Source organism: Dromaius novaehollandiae, chromosome 27 (assembly GCF_036370855.1).
Source record: "Dromaius novaehollandiae isolate bDroNov1 chromosome 27, bDroNov1.hap1, whole genome shotgun sequence".
Classification (NCBI taxonomy): Eukaryota; Metazoa; Chordata; class Aves; order Casuariiformes; family Dromaiidae; genus Dromaius; species Dromaius novaehollandiae.
The window spans coordinates 2,089,901-2,111,643 of record NC_088124.1 but is presented as its reverse complement, the minus strand read 5'-3'; the positions used below and the strand labels follow the sequence as shown (position 1 = coordinate 2,111,643).

Below are 21,743 nucleotides of genomic sequence, written 5' to 3'. Positions count from 1 at the left end.
CATCCCAAGGGGATCCACAAAGAGCCAAAGACAGCCTCCGGGGCCAACCTATTTATACCCTTAAGGTGAAGATGGAGTCATGAGGCCAGTTGCAGTTCTCTCTGCGCAGTCGCAGTCCCTAGCTCTTGGCTGCTGCAGGGTTCAACTCTCCTGCATCGTTGTTATGATGATCGCACCCGCAGTCCTGGGGTGGTGGTGGGGTGGCTGAACACCCCCAACGGCAGGCTGGCTGCCTTGAGCACTCTTCAGCACTGAAGGAATGAGTTTTGGTGACTGCAAATGACTGCTTTACTCTTGCAGTGGTGGTCCCAAGGAGAGATCCCATAGCTGGGGTAAGAAGGAGTTAATTCCAGTCCACAATGATTAACACTGCCCCAGCAGTGAAAGCAGGTGTTGTCTCTCAGGGTCCTGAGGAGGAGGAGTTAATTCCAGACCACAGTAACTAACACTGCCCCAGCAGTGAGAGCAGGCTTTGTTTCTCAAGGTCCTGGTGCTCGAGCAGGCCTTATCTCAAAGTCTTGACATCCTCCCTCTCGGAGTGTGAGGCGCAGGAATGCAGAGCGCTTGTAACTGGCACCAGATGGTGGGGGGGAAGCTGGGAGCATCCCAGTTTAAATGCCTCTCCTGGTCCTTTATGTGCCTCTGCAGGCAGAAGAGTCTTCACCACTGGCTCAGGAGAAAGCTGCCAACATCTCGTGTTCTCTAGCAGCGTGAGCCATCCTCGTGCAGGAGGAAGCACTTTCTAAAGCTTACGTAGCCATATACTCAAGTGACAATTTAGGAGGGAAGCTGGGCTATTGCTGTTAAACAGGGCTTAGGGACAGCTTTGCTTTTGTACTCCGTAGGTCTGTGTGTAATCAAATAATTAATCCTTTACTTTGGTAGAATTGGATCAACTGTGTTTTAAGGCTTCTGGCTTGAGCTTGATGAGGGAGCGTACAGGTGTGGGAGATTGTTCCTATGAAAACAACTCAGCATAAACACTGACATGTGCATGGAGCATCTCACCCTGAAAGCTTTGTGGAGCTCAACATCTGGAGCGCACACTGACAAGCTGCAAGAGCAGCTCAAGGGCTGGCAGCACAATGTATGACATCTTTTGGAAGCAGCAAGAGGAATGAGCAGATGGCTTATGGGTTGGTGACTGTCTCGTGGGAGTATTAGGGACATCAAGGCTACAAGGACATATGTCATGCTATGCTATGTGCTCAGTTTGGAGCTGGTTCTTTCCCCTTCTCTCTGGAACATGAGTAAAATGAGCAGGATGAGTGCTGCATGCTCTGAATCTTCCTAGACCTGAGCTGTAGGGACACTATGCACATGAGCTGAGGGACAGGTCCAAGAATTCAAACAACTTCAGGTGGGCTGAGAGAAAGAAGAACAAGTTTGGAATAGAGCAGTTTTACCCTGGAGCAGCCTCATTCCTTATGACTCCTCTCCAGGAGGTACTGAACACCAGAGCTGGCTACCTGTCATCTCCTGTCCTCTGGAAGAAATCGTGGTGTAAAGAGAGAACTTTCCTCATGGGTGGCTGAAGTTGGCTCTGGTGTCCTCCAGCTGTTTGCAGAGAACTTCAGCTCTGGCATAGAGTATATGTCACGGGTCAACTCCAGCTACCCAAACAAAGGTGCCACAAGCATGGGAAGGATGATGTTGGAGAGCAGCTCTGGGCTGAACTTGGGGGCTCTACACATCCAAAAGGCCTTGGCCTAGGGAACACTGGAGAGAACAGGGCAAGGGACTGAGGGGGATAAATTCTGTGCTGTTTCTCCATTGGGTGTGGAGGAAGTGATGAGGAGACCCAACTTTTTAATAACTGTCATTTAATTCTTCCATGACATCTGCATGTGTAGAAATGTTACAGGTTGGTTTACAATACTGATAACATTCGCACTGCTGAGTGGGTAGTGGATTAATAGCAAAGCCATTCATGTCAAGTTGAATACAATCACTTCTTATTTTTTTCTTATACAAAATAAATGCTTGGAAATATCAGTTATTGCTACTAAATTCCTGAGTTATGTTGAGGACATGTTCTCTTCAACTTCATTAGATACTTCCTGCTACCAGCAGTGTCTGTTCGTCATTCATAAAGCTCTGCGGTGTGTTATAAAGGGTTCGTCCGTGAAGGCTAACAACTGCACGCAAGGAGACTTTCTAGATAGGAAAAAGAAAAGCAAATGCAACTTAGGGGTTTGTCATTTCTTCAGCATGGACAGTTTCTACGGTCAAACCAAATACCCTGAAATGCAGATCACCTCCAGAACTATTAACCTGACTACCAAGCTGTTCTCCTAGAGTGACTCCACAACTTGCCATGCAATTTGATGGCAAACTTCCCCTGTGACTGTGATACAGAGCTTGAATTTCAGGAAGGAGGTGACTGTGTTATTCAGTGTTGTTAACACACTAGGAGCAGATCCTACTGAGGAAGAAAGGACTGTATTTAATGCTGTTCATGCTACAGGTCTTCCAGTCTTGATGACAATGATATAAACTGTTTAGTTTAGAAGCTGGTAAACACAGCCCATCTTGCATAATATCAGGCTATTTAGAGTTTGGTAAAGCGATGTTTAATGTAACTTCATTTTACCTGAAAGTCACGGATATAGGTGAGAAAAAAGCTGAGAAAGGAGAATGCTAATGACCACTCTGAGGCAGTACTGATGATGTGAGCTGTGTAGCCCTGTGTAAAAGAAGGGAGAAAAATCAGTGTGAGAAGCTACTCTTGAGCCTGCAATGGCACAAATAAGGTGTGCTCTGATGACATCTTGCATCTGTCAAATATTCCCTGTGGAAAAGTAAATTCTCTGGACTATCTGGAGTCTTTAAGAGTGAAGTACTGAATTCGGAGTGAGAATGACCAGGAAAACACCTGCTCAGCTCAGCTGGGATCACCCCTGCCCAGAACTGAATCTCAAGTGGCTGCAAGTGAAGGGTCCATAAAAAGGGCTTGACATGGCCAGTAACAGAACCACTACACAGAAGTACTGTCTTCCTAAAAAGATTGAGGTGCTCCCTTGGAGGTGAGCAGACTTCTGGAAAGCCCCTTGCACTTCAAAGAAGCAGGGGAAAACTCTCAGCTCAGCCTGGAGAGTATTTTCTCCAGTAGATGCCCACCCCTCCAGCAGTGGCTGGGGAGAAGGGGGAAGGCCAGGGAGGTAGGCAGAGCCATCAGGAAGTCCAGACCCTGCCCCCCCCCCCCTTTCCTCTGCTCCACTTGGGATCCCACCACTGTGGGATACTGGTACTTACCACTTCAAAAGCAGCTATATTGTTTGTGTCCTTTGACCTTTTTCTCCTCCTAACTCCACCAGACACCCATCTAACAGCAGTCAGGAACTCCTGCAACCAGCTAGCACATGCAATCCATAATTTACAGTTATAACACTGACTGTGAATCTCTGACCAGACAGACCAGTATCTTGACAACAAGTTGAGGCAGCTCAGTTACTGCCCATGAGCTTAATTTAAAATAATGCTAGAAGCTGCAATTGTTTTGCTTCAGCCTGTAGTTGCATACTGGTTCAACTGGTAAAGCTCACTGGTCCTGTGCCAGGCCAAGTACTGAAAGCACAAAGCTATCTGCAAGAGCAGTAAATTCCCAGATGGATTTGTCATTGACCTTGCAAATAACGTACATATTCCTTCACTGGAGAACCCCAAAAGGCAAGCAAATCTGTACGGTGTGATTAGAAGCCTTAGCTTACCAAGTGTTAGGTTAGACTGTATTAAACTTCATTTAAGGAACATGTTTTACAGTGCTGAGTATGGTGCTACTCCCATGAATTTGCTTTATTTTCTCCACTCGAAATCACTTACTCTCTCCTGTGGGTCCCAGTGCAACTTTTGTACTAAATTAGTTCCATACAGGCCACTATATAAAACAACAGAGGAAATAAACACTGTAAAGGAATATGTTAAGGAAGATTTAACACAAAGCATTAGAAACTTAGAAGTTTCAAACTCAGCTCTGGATTGTTTCAGCCTGAGGCTGCAAGGAGACTTTTGGGTGTTTTTTTCCCAAAGCCTCCTGAGCGTAACAAATAGTAATGGTGACGTGAAGCAGACCGTTTCACATCATTCCCTTCAACCTGTAGGTTGTTTCAACAGTCAATTACTGCCACACTAAAAAAATTAATTCTAATCTAAAATCAATCTTTGTATTCTGGATGCTAGATCTTGTTATACCTTCTTGATCAAATATAAGGTCCTTATGAAAGCATTTGGACTATGATTAAAATGTGAACCATACTATGCACCTTTTTTTTGTGATATTTTTCCAGTTTAATAGTGTCTGCACCTCTTTCTCTGATTGCTTTTCAACTTCTCAACCACCTTGAATTCTTGATGTGTGGATTATGCTCTGGCATACCGTATCCTTTGAAATAGTGCCAAATACAGGGCTATTAACTTTCCTGTTTCCCTTTTAGTCCACTCAGGGTTTGATAGCTGGTTTGGTACAACAGCCAAAAAAACTCCCAAACAAACACATGACAATGATTCCTTATTTGCCTGGAGACCTGAGGAGTTTCTGCATGTAGAACAACACAAAATCAGCAGGCTACTCTGAGCTATTAAGAAGCTGCACTTTCAACACCTTACAGAGGTGAAGATACACTACATCAAATGCTACTGCCTTTATAAATAAAACTTACATCTTAACTTCCTCAATCCTTAATGGGATTAAACATCAAGAACCTCCTAATGTCCAAGATTAATTTTGGTGGTGAACAAGGCTGATCTTGCTGGCATGTTTATGCCTTTGAGCACACAGACTTCCAAAGCTTATTAAAAATTTGATGTGAATGATCCAGGGAGCTCTTTAGTTAATGATTTGAACACTGAACGCAAGATACCCAGTTCTCCTAATTAAAATGTCCAGCTTTAGTAGTTGTGTGTTACCTGCCTGAGGTACTACTGAAATGGAAAGAATTTAATCATCCAGATACAAAAATATCTGGCTCCCACCCTCTCCCTGGTTACAGGACAGGTAACAAACTGCTTTGCTCTTCCTGTGTTGTAAATTCTGCTGTTTTAGTCCGGCAGCGCATCAGCGATTCTTAGGATTCCTTCTGTCCTCCAGTACCAGATACACTATTTCACACATGGCCATAGACTTCTCCCTCCTATTTTCTTTCCTTAATACATCTAGAGCTGCTAATGTAGAAAATACTCTGATAGCTACCCTTCCCTTCCACTTTTACAGCTGTCTTCACTTCCCTCTAATTTTGGTTAGACCACACTGGTTTGAAAACTCTATAGACTCTGGGCTTGTGGCTTTCTTTTTGGCATTTGTAAAAGGCTCTTAACTTTCATCTAGTCCATACTGTTCCATTTTAAAGTCTTCTCCTATTGTGTTTGGCTCCTAATTATTCAAAGTTGAAAAGCGTGTTCTCCTCTAGCACCCAAAATGGCCAACTTGATGCAAGCTGTAATCTGTTTGGAAAAAGGAGAACTATACAACATCACAGCTTTATTTCATGTTGCCATGCAATTCTGCAGCTAACTCCTTGTTACTCATCACAATTGTCTTCAGTATTGAAATTCCCCACTGGACTAGACAGTCCTTGAGTTAGGACTATCAACTGGCTCTTCGATGCTTCAGGATCAGACATATTTCTACTGCAGATTGAAATTCCCTGAAGTCATGCAGATGACTTCCTTATTCTGTATCAAGACTCCTCAGTAGATAAGGTTCCTTCTCTCTTCTTCATGTCTAACTACCAGTGCCCAGACTATCACTTTTTGTCTGACTGGAACAGATTATAAAATCTTGTAGGAGCAGAAATGGGAGCTCAGTGATCAGCTAGACTCTCTGCCAATGGGAAACTGGGTGTGTAGTTTCGTGTTGGTTTTGGCTGTCAGCCTAGAAATAAGTGGAATTGGTGGGGGATTAAACAGGTGGCCTTGATTCAGTTGCAGAAAGACAGCATCTAGTGATGATTTTGGACTCATGCCTTTGGAATGTAAATTCCAATCCTTAAGTTTTATAGTCCTGTTTGACACAAACATGGTCATAATTTTCAAAATACAATGTTTAACAGAGGTACTCCTGGTTCAGTTTCCTGATATTAAATGACTGGACAGAAAAAGGCTCCTCTTTCTGGAGGGGTTTGCCCACATTTCTTTAAAACCTGCAGCTGCTTCCAGCACTTCAGAAATGAAAATTACGGGAGATGATGGATTCCAGGGTCAAGAGAAGGTTTTAGGGAATGCCTGTCAGAAATTTCTTCTCTGTTGAACTACAGGATGGGCAGGGAGGAGATCAGAGGTCAAATTCCACTTCTGACTCAACCTTGGCAGAACGCTCCAGAACTTTCTCCCAAGCAGGCTTGAGACCATCAAAGGCATTACTGATAACTGCTAGCACTTTAAAGCGCCGCTGGAAGCCATCTGGCACAGTGCATCACTAATGTGCACTGATAGGTTAGTGGTAGTTTCTCTTCTGCTACGTTCTGTACTTCTTTTGGTTTTCTATAAAAAAACGTTGCAGCGTTCACACCTCCAGAGACACTTATTTCTCGCCTGGTTTTTTCCCACTAAGCTCACCTGTCTCAAGCACACTTCTTTCTCCCCATCTTCAATAATCTGTGGTCAAGACTCCTTGTGATAAATTCTTATTTTGTCATTTTCACTCCCTTGTGTGCGTGAGGAGGGGAGAGGAGAAGGGTTAACCATCCCTCTTGTCTCTTAGTAGCCAGTGACTCACTAGTGGGCTTAACCTGATGATTCCCTTTATGCTAAAGTTCCCAGGTTGCAACACAGAATATGACTACGTAGTACAATACAAGCTGTATATCTAAAGATGGCAGGTCACCTGTGGCATATTTTTTTCCTACTGGCAAGTTAAACTAACTTATTTGCAAATAGTATTGTGTGTAGAAGTTGCTCTATTCTATGGTCACACTTCAGAGCAAAGGATACTGCTTGCAATGCTTGAACAACACCAGAGTAACACTGTCAGTCGGATCCAAAAGATGTCTTTGCTGTGAATTTCTGGCTGCATCAGGTAGGATAGGACGGTCTGAACTAGCATATAAACAGCTCCTATTCCAAATGTCAGGCAGGCTCCAATCACATGGATGTAGTATAGAATACATTTCTAGGGAAAGAAAGTATTACTAATACATAACCTGTTTTAATCTTAAACTCAGACAATATTTTTGTTTTGTAAACCTTTGTTTGGGACTCTATCTGCTGAATCATCTTCTTGCATCTGAAGTTAGGCAGTTTTGGAACATGTCAGTACTTAAGATATTTTATTGGAAACCCCACACAGAGTGAGCTAGAAGCCAGCATTTACCAGCCCTCTATATTGCTGCTTTTGGTAAGTTCTTGTGGCTAAGTTATAGATCACAGCTGTATCTTAACTACAGGAATTTATAAATGCTCTCATTAGCTGTATTCAAAGAAAAATGGATGGTAACACAGAAATTGGATGAAGGAATCCCTGCAGTTGGGCAGGTAAGAAGGGTTACGACAGGCTATCTGTTGAGCTTTTCTATCTCTGGAATTTGAATGTTTATGAAGGATAACATAATACAAGATAAACACAACACACAATCTAGTCCGAAAAATTACGTGAAAAATAAAATAGGTTTAGTCCTTTTCTGAATTACTTGAGTTTGAGTATGCTTTGTTTGTCAAACTAATATCTTTGCATATTCAGAGAACGAGGTTGAATCAGAAAGTAATACTTTTCAACTTTAAAAAACAAATAAATAAACCAACACTTTAGGAGAATCAAATGTCAAGTAGTAAAAATCCTTAAAACCAGAAATGATTCCAGCAAAAACAACCAAACTCACAATCTCTGCCATTGAAAATTAGAGTGCATTCAGTCCATTCCTCTAATCACTGACTGGGCACAGTACCCATAGGCAGAAAATTAAGTGCATCTTGCCAATTGTGCAATACAAAGCCTGGCAGCCTCACTGTACTCCCAATCCTGCAGATGATCATTTTATGCCCTAAAACATGAAATTATCTATGTATTTTATCGAGTAACTACTAACATCAGCAATCAGGGTCATGCTTTCTTCACAATCTGAATGTGCACCTTATGGAGCGCAAATGCATTTTAAGGTGTATTGACAGCAGTACAACAAAGATGGAAATTTAAATTGTATTTATGCTGCCAGTTAATAGCCAAAGGTGTGTGCTCTGAAAGCATACGCTGTTCAGTGATTAGGCTTCAACAGAGAGAAGCCTTCATCCTGTATGAAAGGGAAATTAATATCCATAGCTAAAATAGAGCAGTTGCATTGGTTCAACAGCACAAATCAAAATCCTTGCGAGTATGAGCCCTGTGCCATTGCTTTTATTCCCAGGCAGTGAGAATTGTTTGGAGCTCTCTGCTTGATGGTTGTGTCCTCCATGTTCATCTTCACATGTTCTTTCACATTTTGATTGTCTTCAGTATCTAGTGTACTTCAGGGATTTTTAGCTCCTTTTGCCTCTGGGATGGCCCCCAACAGAGCCTGAGCACCACTCAGATATGCTAGCGCATCACTGGCAACTTTTGTGTTGCTCAAGATTAAATGTCATACAAACTGGTTAAGAAATTAACCTATATTTTGATTATCTGGAAATCTACAAAAGTAGACATACCCTCCTCTGATCAGTGGTGGAGGCAAATCATGGAGCAGAACACGACTTGGGCCCTCTTACTTGGTAGAGGAGACTGTGACCCTGGCTACAGCTAGGGCTGTAGAAAAGCAAACTGATTGAAGCTTCCAAGAAATGCAAAAATCAATGTGCTCCCTAAGATGGGGTGTGGAAGCAGTGGAGACCTGTGCTATTGGGAAAAGGGAAGCGAGGAAGGTAGAGCTTTCCTTGTTGCTCTCTGTTTCTAATCCTGGCTCTGATCCAGCAGGAGACTAAGTAGGTGCCATTGCAGCCTCTAGTGGCCGAAGGTACCACCACCGACCTCTGAAAAAATCCAGCTGATAATTAGTATGACAGGTTGGTAACTACACAGCTTTCTTGTGTGTAACAGCCAGTGAGGCTAAATGTGGCCTGGTGATGGTGTGAATACTTGAGAGTATCAGGTTTTGGAAAAACAACAAAAGAGGTATTGTAGAGAAAAATAAAAAATTGAGATACTGAGAGGCAGAATTTCAAAAGCTGACTGAGATTGCAGTATTTTCAAGAACTGGGTAGGTTTTGAAGGAAAATATACCGAAGAGGCAAGATTTTTTAGAGCTAGACTTCTTGTGGGGTCAGCTGTTTTTATTGATGTTATTTCTGGTTATAAAAATTTTCTAATATTTGACATTCGATTCTCCTGAGTCAAAATACAATATACTTTATTTATGGTCTTTTAATCTGGAATTAAGACTTTCAAATCTTCTATAAGAAGGAGACTGAAGATGTTTGCTTTCTGGAAAACTTATAAAATTTTATAACATTTTGGAACTTCATGAACGGCTGCTGACAAGTCCCAGTGGATAAAGCAAGTTATAAATGTGTAAGAAATTCCATACTGAAACTTCAATTTTCTAACAGTTTTCTGTAGGGAATTTGACAAAAAAAAAAACAGGTTTCCACCCCAAAAGTTTTGATTCGAGCCAACCCCCCGTATCTTATCAGATATCTCAGTAAACAAACAGAATTCTGGACAGCCTTAGAAAACTGCAAGCAAAGCACAAACCTGGAAATTTGCAATAATGCAAAGTCCAAAACAGCTCATCAGTCCTAGTGTAAGGCCAATCTTATTAAGCTTGGTGATCTTGGATTTTTCTGGATTCAGAGCATGAACTTGTTTATAACGGACATACATGGTAGCCATACCTATGAATGAAGAACCCAAATGCAGTAAGATCTTAAGCTGACAGGCAGATTGTTCTTTTTAACTGGAAAGATGCTGAGTGACAAAGGCAATTATTTAAAATAAAAAAGCTATGTTATTGCGTACTGAAATAGAAAGTTGAAAGTTGGAAGTCAAAACTGAAATAGTATAATAATAAACATATTGACTCACTGGATTTTCTAATCTCTTTCATTTGCAAGACCTACTAGGTTGTTCCCCCTCGCCCCCCTATAATTACAGCACGATTTAAGTGGACTGATTGCCTTAAACTTGCATTTCTATTTCTTTTACCAGTCTGGGTATCTTTTGAATGCATTTTTCGCCTTCTGGAATTGTCATGCTGGCTTTGTGGATAACATTCCTGCAATATGCTTTCCTCTCAGTTACTTAAGAGTATTAAGATAGATTACTTAGAACTTAGCTTTTGACTGAGAATTATGGGCTGTTTAATGATCTGAATATGGAAATTGTTTAAAATTTTAAACAATTTTTTAGTTTTTTAATTAGTTTAAAATAGTGTACATTTGTTTAAAATAGTGTGCATTCCAGAATTGCTTACAGTTCACCAAAGACAACCTTCTATACTCACCCATGAAAGCCGAAATATTTAGCATAATCCCAAATAAGCATCTTTCAGGAGGTATTGTCCCTGTATCACTGGAAGAAAAAAATAGTGATCTCCATCTATACTAAAAATACTTGCAACCCACCTTTATTTCAGGCTACAAAGAAACCGTAAGAAATGGGTTTGCAGAACCCTCCCAGATATTTTTCACTGAATTTTTCATGACATAAGCTATACTGTGCTAGTTTCCAGAGATGTAGAAATAAGCATGGTAAGGACATGCTATTCTTAGAACTAGGAATGAACATAACTTGGTATAGCTATTCCTTTTATATTCCATATAAAAAGTGAATAAAGAGTAATAAAATTGGAAAATGAAGAACTTGAAAAAGTGAAAGGCCAAAATTAACGTCATATGTGCAACCTTATTGCTATCCAGTCAGGAATGTAGATTACAGGATAGATTTAGTGATGAAACCAAACTTGGTGACAGCAAGAAGCTTTATTCCAAACAGAGGGCTGGAGTTGCACTCCCAATTTTCTCATTCAGCACCATTTTAAGGATGTGTCCACAGAGCCACAACAATTTAAAGGTCAAACATTTGCACAAAAATAGGTAGCTTTAAATAGACTTATAGTTGTTTATAATTATATGTATATAACTTTAATTTAAAAACCTGTTGTTTAAAGCTTGGAGTTGGAGAAGAACTGGCAGGAGTGAGAGGCAACTCACTACTTAGATACAGTTAACAGTGTAATTGTACGAACTTTACTGAGTGTAATTGTATGAACTTTACTGACCTGATGTACGGTACCAAAGGGTCGACGTGGTGTAGGATGATCGCAGTAATGTAAGAAAATATAAAAGATGCAGCTGACCACACAACCAAAGCCACAGGCAAGAAAGAGAGGCCTTGCTGAAACCACCACATTTCAGTGTTGTCTTCTAACTCCAAACACTGAGGAATCAAACACGTAAGTTTACTAAGATTTATCTCAAAATTTTTGCTTTTCTTGAGGCAAGCTGTCTATTCACAGTCTGCAGCTGTCAAGGATGACTCTTCACTACAAAGGCTATGCTGGGATGAAATGGATTTGATGTTGCTCTCAGTCCTGTCCTCCAGACCTGAAGCAACCATTTGACTTCACAGCACAGAAGCAATCATAAATAAGCAGAAATCACATCTGGAAATGTTCGTCCTGAACCTCTTAGATCATTAGAAAAAAATCAATAGTGTCACTTTACTGCGTGTCTCACCATTTGTTGCTGACAGAGGAAGGTCAAGTGGGTCACTGTGAATAACTGACTCCATTTTCTTCTTAACCTGGTGTCGTAACACCATGTTAAAATTAGTGAGGCTGACAGAAAAGGAAACACTAATAGAGAACATGCCCCAACAGCAACAGTTTAATTGATAGTGGCTGTTGCAGAGCGTCTAACTTCCATTAACAACCAATTGGGCAGACATGTTAAAAAATCACCTAAAATTACATTAATATTTGCACTCATCTAGTACCTGTCATACTGTGCAACTAAAAAGCTGTTATAAGTGTTACTCAAATAAGCTCACAAATCTATAAGCAAAAGCTGGCTGCTACCAGCCACACCTTGAAATTCAAGGACTACCTGGAACACAAAACAGGGAAAAGAAGAGAGGAAGAATGAGCAGTAAAGAGTATAGATCCAAGGGCCATCCAGACAAAGATCAAACAACAATATGTGAGAAAATTCTGTTTGGAGAGAAAATAGGAATGAGCGCAGCACTGGGAGGATTTAAGGCTGATGCTGCTTATGGTGTGAACGAGGGACTGAAAGGAAGGAGAAAGAGAAAAGCAAAAAAGACATAGGAAGCATGAAGACTAGGGAGTCTCAGAGGAAAAGAATTTAAAACAAAAGTGGGTGAATCCTGCAACAGATCAAAGCTGATCACTTCCTTGCATCTTGCTCTGGAGACCTCAGTGCTCTTCTGATATGGACCAACTGCACACTGCAGATTATTTGGTCACCAGCAGACATTTGTCTTTCCATAGCATATCATCTTGCTGACCTCTCCCAGTGTGCGTGTCTAGGGCAGCTTGCAGAAGGCCAATTTGGTAGATTCACCACATAACGGGAAACAGTCAGTACCCCTTGCTCATTTACCAGAAACTGGTCACTCACTCAGGTGCTTGTGCTCCTAGTCTAGAATGTTAGTGGTTCTAACAATAACAAATGAGCTCTGGAATGTCTCTGCAACATGATGAAAGCCAGCTCTTACTAATAACTCTTGAAAAGAATATACAGATTATATCTTTGTAAAGTCAAAGGTTCAGCTGCTTGTAAGAAAGATGTTAGGTAGCAGGTAAAGGTATTTAACAGGAGATTCAGTGAATAAGAATAAAATGATTGAATTAAAGTTGCTTAATTTCTGACCTTTAGGATTTAATTTTTAAGGTATGCATAATGTAACATTTGCCCTTTAATGCTAACTTTCATTTTAAGACTGTAATGCAGTAAAAATAATAATGAACTTAACTTCACAATCACATCTCTTGTATGAGTAAACTGGGAATCTGTATGAAAGAGAAACACATATTTTGCCTAGCATTATCCATTATAGATGTATATCCCTGAGAATGTAACTCAAAGCTCCTAGGGGTCAGTCTGATACTTACACTTTATTTTTCCTTTAACATTTAAAAGGTAGTGGTGTCTTAGCTTTTCTTAACTAATATATTTTTGCCTGAAAAAAGTATAACAATAGGCCACATACCTGAGAATAACGATATCGAAGAGAAATGTCACCTCAAGGGGAATCCAAAGTCATCTTTCTGCTGAAGTTCCCCACTCCCTCCATTTCTTTTCTAAATCTTTGAGATATAAAAGAAAATAATCAAGCCATGATGTACTTCTATGCCATTTACTTGATACTATTTGTTCTTTATCTGCTATTAGCCATTGCCTAGGTGGACCTTTGGCTTGACTCAAAATGGCTGTTCCTATGTTCCAAGTGATTTAAGAAATGAAATGCTGTCTTTGCTGAAATATATATGATGGTATGACAGAAAAACAGAAAAATAGAGGTGTTTAAGACTTTCAGATCCAGAGGACCTGTCTATACCAACAGATTTAACTTGAAATGAGAAGCTTATAAGAAAAAATTAAATGCAACTGTTTCAATACAATTAAAATCAGTGCCTATGATCACCACTTTCACCCAATGTGATGCTAGTGTCATATTAAATATGTGGCAGGATAGGTATCACTGCTATGCAGATGCAATGGGACTGAAGCTATGCTGGGGACAGGCTCACAGAGGAAGCAGATTCTCCATCTCCTGCAGTATTTGCATGCATATGCAGATAAACTAATCTGGACTAAGGTGAGGTTAGTAAAGCAGAACAGCTATTCCCAATTGCCCACCTGGAAATCACTCTTATTACTTGATAAATATGTCCACACAGGCAGTTGATCAGCAGTGTCTACTCTAGAGCGAGCCCTGCTGCAGACAAGCCCTCAGTCAATTAAGATTCAGTCTCTCTCTACAAGCTATCCTGTTATGCAGCCAGAAGCTATGGTCCGGACACAAATTACCAGCATTTTCATGTGGTCAGGTGTAAATAGCAGTGTGGTAGCTTCAATTGCAATCTGAGTGCTTTGGTGAGGCACAACTTTCTAAGGTGAGTATAGCTGCAGGCTGGTACATCCAAACGCCATGGCAATTAGAGCTGGTTTGTGCCCAGCCGGAAAGTTACAGCTCCTGTCCTCTCTTACTTTCAGATTCATACACCCCAGACAAACTCTCCTTATGCTTGAAACTGTTTCCTAATTTTTGTTCACCAAATGCTCTCCCTCAGCTGTGCCAAGTTCTTCCCCGGATTATTTTAATCTCCTTTCATCTTCCTTGCCTTTTAAAATTTGAGTGTAAAGTGTAATCGAGTCCTTTTTCATGCGTTATATAGGCAGACTATATATACAGGAAGCAGGAATAAGCGAGAACAGTCTTTGTCCTATGCAAAGTGCTGCGTACATTTACGGCGCTGTCTACCTGAGGCTGTCCAAACTTTGCACTTCTGTGGGTAAGTCACCTCACTGCCAACCCATGGGGCTCTGAAGGCGGAGCGTCTGGGCAAGCACAAGCACATAAAAAGCGTCTGAAATCATTTGGACACAGGATGGAATTGCCTGGCAACTTGCCAGCTGGACAGTCCTCAGATATAATTAATGCCTCATCCTGTTCCATTGTTTTTGACAGTAAAAAGTAAAACATACTCAGCCTCCTTGTTTTTTCACAAGGTCCTTTGCCAACTGATTGTGTAATAGCCATGGCTGGCCTCTCTTTTCAATATAAGTAAATGTTTTCTTAAACATGTATCCTGATCTGTAGATATTTTTGTGTCCTAAGAGTTTTTGATACCACAGATTAATTTCCACAGATCTTTCTTGTGAGATAGGCATTATCAAATCATTATCAAGAGCAAGTCAAGGAAGTGCTTCAAAAGCAAAGATTTTAACCATCTTTGAGTTTTTTCTTTAAATGCAGAAAGCGTGTAGCAGCATTCTGCACATGCTTGAGTATGAGGAATAGAAACTACAGAAGATGTAATGAAAATGTTTCTGAAGGTCAATGCCCGGATGAGCAATAGAAAAGACTGCCTCAACCTGCCTCTTTCCTGCTCTCTCAGGAAGACAGGCAGAGTTAAAACCATACTAAGGGACACTCCTTTTTTTCTCCAGCAAAATATTCCAACAGACACTGTTGAAGGAATAAGACAAAATAATTTGCTGCATGCATTCCTGAGTGAGCACAAGGGTTGGATGGGGATGAGTCATAAAGAGACTGAACGTGCTCATTTGCGTAACTTATTGTCAGGGTCAAACTGATAATAACGGTTAAAGGTTGCTAATCCTCAAAGGACTAAAAGTAAGAAAGTAGGAAATGTCAGCTTTGTTGTTCCCACTGCAGTTTAATGACAGGCAAAATTCCTTTTGAGTCTTTCATGGTACTGACACCAAAAAAGTTTAAGATAGAGATGGTACTAAATCTTTTGGATCTGAGGATCAGCTTCCAGAGAGGTGAAACGAGGCTCTTTATCACCTTGCTAACCCCCTGCTATCCAGAATGGCACGGTGCCAAAGCAAACAGCCAGGCACAAGATACCATGATGTAAGGGTGTATTAATGCCTGCTTTTAGAAACGTGACACAGTGATACTGCCCTGTTGCTACAACCGATTGAGGAGCTGGGTGCTTGGGAGGAATGCATGCTACCTGTCAGTCTGACCTAACCAGCAGAGAGTAGCTGAAAATACGTGAGTATCTAGAAGCAGAGCGAGGAGAGAGTTTCCCACGTTACAGCAGGGGATCAAAGGTGCTGCGAGGTCACGGAGACTGTGCAGGTGCCTGTTGTGCTGGGGGCGGCTCAGAGCAGTAGGAGAGAGGGAAGGAGGGAGAGGGAAAGCGAGGACCAGGGCAGAGGGGAGGTTTAAGAGAGGAGCTGGGCAGGAAGGGGCAAGGCACGGAGGGGGAAACGGAGGCGCAAGGGAGAGGCCTGGGGGCAGGGGCCTGGCTGCGGGGAGGTAAGAGGGTGAGATGAGAGAAGGGGCAGGGGGCTCGACGGGAGTGACAGGGGCACCCGGGGTCACCACGGGGGTCGGGGGACACCGGGGAGGGGGGGCAGGGTGTCGTTAAGAGTCGCAGGGCGTCACTGGACAGCGGGGAGGGTGACCGGGGGCGTCACGGGGAGGCCAAGGGACACCGGGTGACCAAAACTAGATGATCTCTAAAGGCTCCTTCTGAACCTCGACTGCTCTGTGATTCCGTGACCCGGAGGGTCCCTGAGGGGTGACCGGGGAGGCCAGGGGGCACCGGGAGGGTCCCTAAGGAGGTGACTGGGAGGCCAGGGGACACCGGGAGGGTCCCTGCGGGGTGACCGGGGTGCGCGGGGTGACCGGGGTCCCGGCGGCGCCGTGCGTCCGCCCCGGCAGCCGTTTACCTCAGCCTCTCCCGCGCCGTCGCCATGGCGGCCCGGCCCCGGCCTGGCCCGGCCCCGCCCCCTCCCGTCGCGCGCCCCCGCCCGCCTCCTTTCCGGCAGTCGCAAAAGGGGCGTAAAGCGCCGCCCAGTGCGCGGAGGCTGAGGTAAATGCCGGGTGCCCCGCGGTCCCGGTGTGCCCGGGCGGGTTGTGGGGGGTTTCCGCCGTCCCTTCCCTCCCCTCCGCGCTGCCCGGGCCCCGCGAGGGTGGGGGGCGCCGTGGGAAGGGGTCCTGGGGGCCGGGCCTGGGCCTGCGCCGCGGGGCCGGGCTCCCCGGGCGGGTGCGGGCCCGCCTCCTCCGCGCCCGGGGCGGCGGGGCCGAGGGGCGCCGGCCCTGCCCTCGCCCGCCCGCCTGCCTGCCGCCAGCAAACAGGCCCAGGTGAAAGTCCTGCGGGCTCTGGGCAGCGCGGGGTTGTTTGCTCTGGAGGACGAGGCGGCGTTTGGCTGCTTTCCCCCTTGCTCGGGGCAGGGGTGGTGCGGGCAGCCCCTCGGTAAGGGGGAAAAGTGTAGAGCTTCGTTTTTTGTGCTTCAGGTATTTTTCCGGGTTGTCCTGGACAACCCCCGCTGAGGCCTCCTGGGTGACTAACTCTAATTTCCTGATAACTGGGGGTGTGAGTCGGCCTGCTCCCAAACTTATCAAGCTCCTGCATGAGGGAGGCCCTGTTTGATTGCACTCTCCTCCTGCTGGGAGGCTTTTCTGAGTCCGGCTTTCCACAGTCAGGAATTGCCTTAGTCAAGCCACGGAGGGTGGGAATGAGAATACTTATTCTTATGCTAGTGTTGACGTTAGATTTGTGTAGCTGATTTTCTCTTCCTAGTATGGGCCCTGTCATCTTCCTCTCTCAGGCTTTATTCTGCTAGACTTAAGAATAAGGTGTTTTTTTTTTTTTTTTTTTTTTTTCTTCCCCTAGTTGACTCTTGTAGATAATTAGCAAACCTTCCTTATTAGTAGCTTTCTCTACTACTTTTTTAGCTCATTTGGAGTGCTGTGTGTTTCTGGTCACCTGTCTCCAAGAGAGGTGGAACATCACAAGGGTCCCTGTTTGTACTGGAAATGCTGTTCCTGACCCAGCTTTTCCTTTTCACAGCTGTCTCATGGTGGTGTCATTGGACTGTCTTTGACCAGCTAAAGCTGTTGTTATTTCATAGCTCCTGTGTATTTCTTGCCCATTCTGAATGATGTACAGATAATTACTTTCACCTGAGTTAGGTTAAATAAAAAAACCCTGCAAACTTAAAATGACAGCAAAGTGAAACAAGCATTTTTTTCTTTTCTTTTTCTTTTTAAAGATCATGTTTCTTGTTTCTTAAAACTGCCTTTAGGTGGCTCAGCTTGACCAAAGAGGCAAAGCTGCTTCAAGCTTGTTGAACTTGAGACTCTTCCTGAATTTCCCTCTTTCTGATGGACTTCAGATTTTTCTGTATGTGCAGTATTTTTAGTGTCTCTGCTTGGTAAGCTAAGAGGTATGCGTCTGTTTGTTAGATATAGCTAGCTGTCCTGGGGGAGAGAGGTGAGGGGTCTGAGTGTGCTTTAGTCTGTAACATAAATCAGTGGTGTGGTATGTGTTTCAGCTGGTGATGAAATGCAGGCTGGTGAACACAGGATATTTGCTTCAGTAGGCAGCAGGAAGGGTAAAAAAAGAAGAAAAAAAGCAGCTTACCCTTTTGCAGCTACATTGAGGATACTTCTTTCCTATTCTAACAGTGCCCTGAAGATCTTTCTCTTCTAAAGGAAAACAGTTTTAGCATCTCCTTGATTTGCTGATAGCAGATGAAATGCTCTTTAGAGCAGTGCTTGGAAGTTTTTGGTTATTTTAAACCATATCTGTGTTCTTCAATGTGTCTAAACCCTTTATATTGCAGGATCTTATGATTCTTCGTAACAGCTGTTACCTGCCAAATAAAAATTCTGAGGCCAACCAATCCATGAGCGGGCATCGAAACATAAAGAGACGATGTGGGGAGTCACACTTGGAATCCCCTGCGGGCTGCAGTCACGTTCCTGCTGCTGGATGTGTGTTAAGCAAACTAGTTCAGTTGCCTACACCTCCATTGTCAAAGCACCAGCTAAAACGGCTGGAAGAACACAAATATCAGAGTGCTGGACGATCCCTGCTTGAACCACTAATGCAAGGTTACTGGGAATGGCTAGTTGGAAGAGTTCCAGCCTGGATTGCCCCAAATCTGATCACCATCATTGGACTGTTAATAAATATATGTACAACTCTGCTATTAGTGTATTACTGCCCAACAGCAACAGAACAGGTGAGTACCAGGCCTCTGACAGTCTTAGTTTATATTTATTGGGATCTGGTAGCAGTTGGTGGTGTTCTTTTGTGAATTCTATTTGTGGAGAACTATTTCTCACTTAACAGCCCACAGTTTTCATGTTTATGCTATTCTTTATAAATGTTTGTAATGTACTTCTAACGTGTGTGCGTGCCTCCATGTGAGAATGTGCACGCAAAAAGAGCGCGTGTGAATTTTTGGGTTAGTACGCTGCTTGCTGAGTGAAACAGCTTGGTGCTCCTGGGGACAGGTCAAAGGAGTGTCACAGGCCAACAAGCACTGTGTGAAATGCGGTCTAGCACCAAAATAGCTGTTCTGGTAGTAGCTGCGAGGGACTTGCTGCAAGAATGCTGCAGCCTCGCAGACTATGCTTCAGTTCATGTGCAAGCAATTAAGAAATGGAGTTGCAACTGTCATAACATGCATGGCATGTGCAAGTGTCACCTGTTCACTTTCTCTGTGTGTGACAAGACTAGTCACCTCTGGCTTTGTCTGATCTAGAGTTACCACACAACAAGAAATGCAAGTTAAATCAATTGACAGTTAATTGAGTCTGCCTGTGAACCCTGCTAGAATTACAGCACAGCGGAGAACTCTAGATCAGGCAAGGGACTGAGCAGCAAAGTGGTGCAGCTTGGGAGATCATGGCAACCTGCTTCCTCCCTGATTTATGTGACTAAACCCAGCTTATTAAAGCAAACACGCACCTTTCTCTATCCCATCTGGGGCCCTGGCAGATTGTATTGCTGAGATATGATGTGCTGTGAACTGTGTGAACACAAAGTTGTTTTCTTGAGCAGTATGCTGCCTGAGTCATCTGTGATGTGAGAAGGCTGGATGAAGGGCAGAGGATCTGCTCTTTATTCCGAGTGCACTAAAAGCTCATGACCTATCCTCAGGAGAATTGTTGAACTTCTTGTAAATTCTGGTTTCAAGTGTACAGAAGTCCTTTAAAAAGCATTTCAAGTGACTAGTTTCAAAGGCTTCTCTTTCTCACTAGAGAAGCCTTCTAAGACACTTGAAGACTTGTGCACTGGAAAAGCATTATCGCTTGAATATTCATAATCTTAAAAGCTGCTCATGCCTGTATAGATTGAAAAGGGGACTTATTTGATGTAGAAAATATTTTACTTATTTAATAGCTGGGGAACAGCTCTTGAATTCTACTTCTTGAAATGTCTGAACTCCTACACAACCAAGTCTGGTAGCTGAGTTTGAGGGAATATGTCACTTGATTATGAAATACGGTTTGTTTCTACCTGGGCTCTACAGAAGTGTGTTATAGGTTGGAACATCCAGTACTATGCATCCCTGTTTCATATGTGATGTGGTAAAGAGATGTTTACCTCTTCTTCTAGAACTCTGTTGAAATAGTTTTGCAATAGCTTGTGAAATTTTGCAAGTTTAAAATGAAGAGTAAGTATTGAGTGGTGAATGCTTCCAGCGACTCCTTCCTTTTCAGGCTATAGCATCCTTTGTTTTAACTTTCAGTCTGCTCAGATAGCAATATTCCCTGGGGCTGGGAGTTCGAGAGTCATTTCAGTAGAGAGATTTCAACTCGTCTCTACTTCAGCAGCTTAGCAGGTAGTATAGGCTGCTGAACCAGAGCATAATTAACATCTAGAGTACAGTTGTGTTCTGGGTGGTAATTAAACTTCTGAAGTACAGACTAAGCTACACTCAGTGTCAGAATGTCATACTGTTAGCTGCAATCTGCTGTATTAAACCCTGTTGTATATGTAACAGTTTGAGAGTTACTTTGTGCTTAGTGAATGGGATTGTTTTCTCACTTCAGCTGCAAAACAACTTTCTGCAGAGGTAGCTTTCAGCTCTGTCTGCTTTGCCATATGGTACTGCAGCCCTGTGTGCTGGCAGGACAGAGGATGCCATCTCGGTGGCAGAGCTGTAAGCTTGTGCTTTTAAGTGTCAAGTAGCCATCTGAGAAGAAAATAGGGCTTCAGGATTCCAGAAACACAGTTTACTTCTGAAAGCACTGTTGCTTTCAGATGTGAATAGCCTCTTCTTTGTAACTCATTCTTAATTGTGCTTTTTCCCAAAGGCCAGTTGGCACTTCCAGCTGATTAAAGGTGTATCTAGGGGAATGTAGTGCGCTCTTAAAAATTCTCTGGTAGCCACAAAGAAAATAAAATATGGACTGTTCTGCTGTCTGCTTTGTTTGGGACAGAGGGGAACCTACCTAGCAAAGCACTGAGCAATAGAACTGCACTTTCTTTTTTGTTTAAAAAGAACAAAAAGATTTGAATAATAGAGCTGTGAAATCCTATGCAGATACAAACAACATTTAGTAGAAACACATACGCTGATAATGAAAGTGGTATTTAAGAATAGTCAACAGTCTGATTTTTAAAGTTTATAGAGGAAAAAAATTACATGGCCATGAAAGGTAACTTAAACATTGAGTATCAAATCTATACATGAGGAAATAGAAATGGTATCACAGGATGGGATTCCATAGGATCACAACCTCACCTAAGCATGGTCATGTGGGTGTCATGTTCTCCCTTCTCTTGTGCTAGTTTGTGTGAACACATTGCTAAAAGCAGAGTGTGCTGCCAGTTTTCAAGGCAGGATGAACTGAAATCTGTTCTCTCTATATATATGTATGGATTTTTTTTAAAAAAAAAGCTCTACAGGCTGAGACTATTAAGGGTTATTAAGCATAGATTTTTATGAAGTTCATGTTATCTACAAATGGAAGAAAAGTCAGTGTTGCAGGTGCTGTACTACAGAGTACTGAAGTTTTAAAAACTGCAGCTGACATAATAGCTAAACCTTAACTCCAGCAATCTGAGCACTCTGCACTGACACTGCTCTCAAACAAGCACTTCTGCAGCCTGGTAATATCCTGTATTTGGTAATGTTTTAGTATGTGACATCTCACTGAGGTCTTGTTGCAATGACCTCTGTGTTCTTGAGGCAGTTGTATGTCTTGGGGGCTAAAAAAACGTTTGAGTTCCTAAATCACTCCGATGGCTTACAAATTCCCCTACAGGAAGCAAAGCTAGACAAGAGCTTAATTGTGCCCCACTTTGCATATGCGGTGC

General features: G+C 42.8%; 2 protein-coding genes across 7 annotated transcripts in view; one reads left to right on the top strand and one right to left on the bottom strand.

Moving 5' to 3' along the window:
- Window positions 1-1,806: 1,806 nt before the first annotated feature.
- Window positions 1,807-16,497, bottom strand: DRAM2 (DNA damage regulated autophagy modulator 2). The gene is made up of 9 exons (XM_026101229.2): window positions 16,354-16,497; window positions 13,133-13,229; window positions 11,181-11,338; window positions 10,404-10,471; window positions 9,656-9,795; window positions 6,928-7,105; window positions 3,823-3,905; window positions 2,594-2,686; window positions 1,807-2,157 (listed from the first exon to the last, which is right to left on the bottom strand). The coding sequence occupies exons 3-9, from the start codon at window positions 11,309-11,311 to the stop codon at window positions 2,050-2,052; spliced, it is 801 nt and encodes a 266-aa protein (XP_025957014.2). The 5' UTR covers window positions 11,312-11,338; window positions 13,133-13,229; window positions 16,354-16,497; the 3' UTR covers window positions 1,807-2,049.
- The window catches only part of CEPT1 (choline/ethanolamine phosphotransferase 1), a 32,413-nt gene continuing 26,317 nt past the window's right edge, over window positions 15,648-21,743 (top strand). For 2 of the 6 annotated variants that reach the window (XM_026101225.2, XM_026101227.2), the window contains exons 1-2: window positions 16,418-16,496; window positions 18,253-18,654. In XM_026101225.2, the coding sequence (XP_025957010.1) occupies window positions 18,259-18,654 (396 nt within the window). In that variant the 5' untranslated portion in view covers window positions 16,418-16,496; window positions 18,253-18,258. Of the gene's footprint in view, window positions 15,671-16,417; window positions 16,497-16,856; window positions 16,881-17,706; window positions 17,811-17,831; window positions 17,854-18,252; window positions 18,655-21,743 lie in introns of those variants that run through there. The other 4 variants (XM_064498196.1, XM_064498195.1, XM_026101226.2 and 1 more) reach the window with 4 other exon arrangements.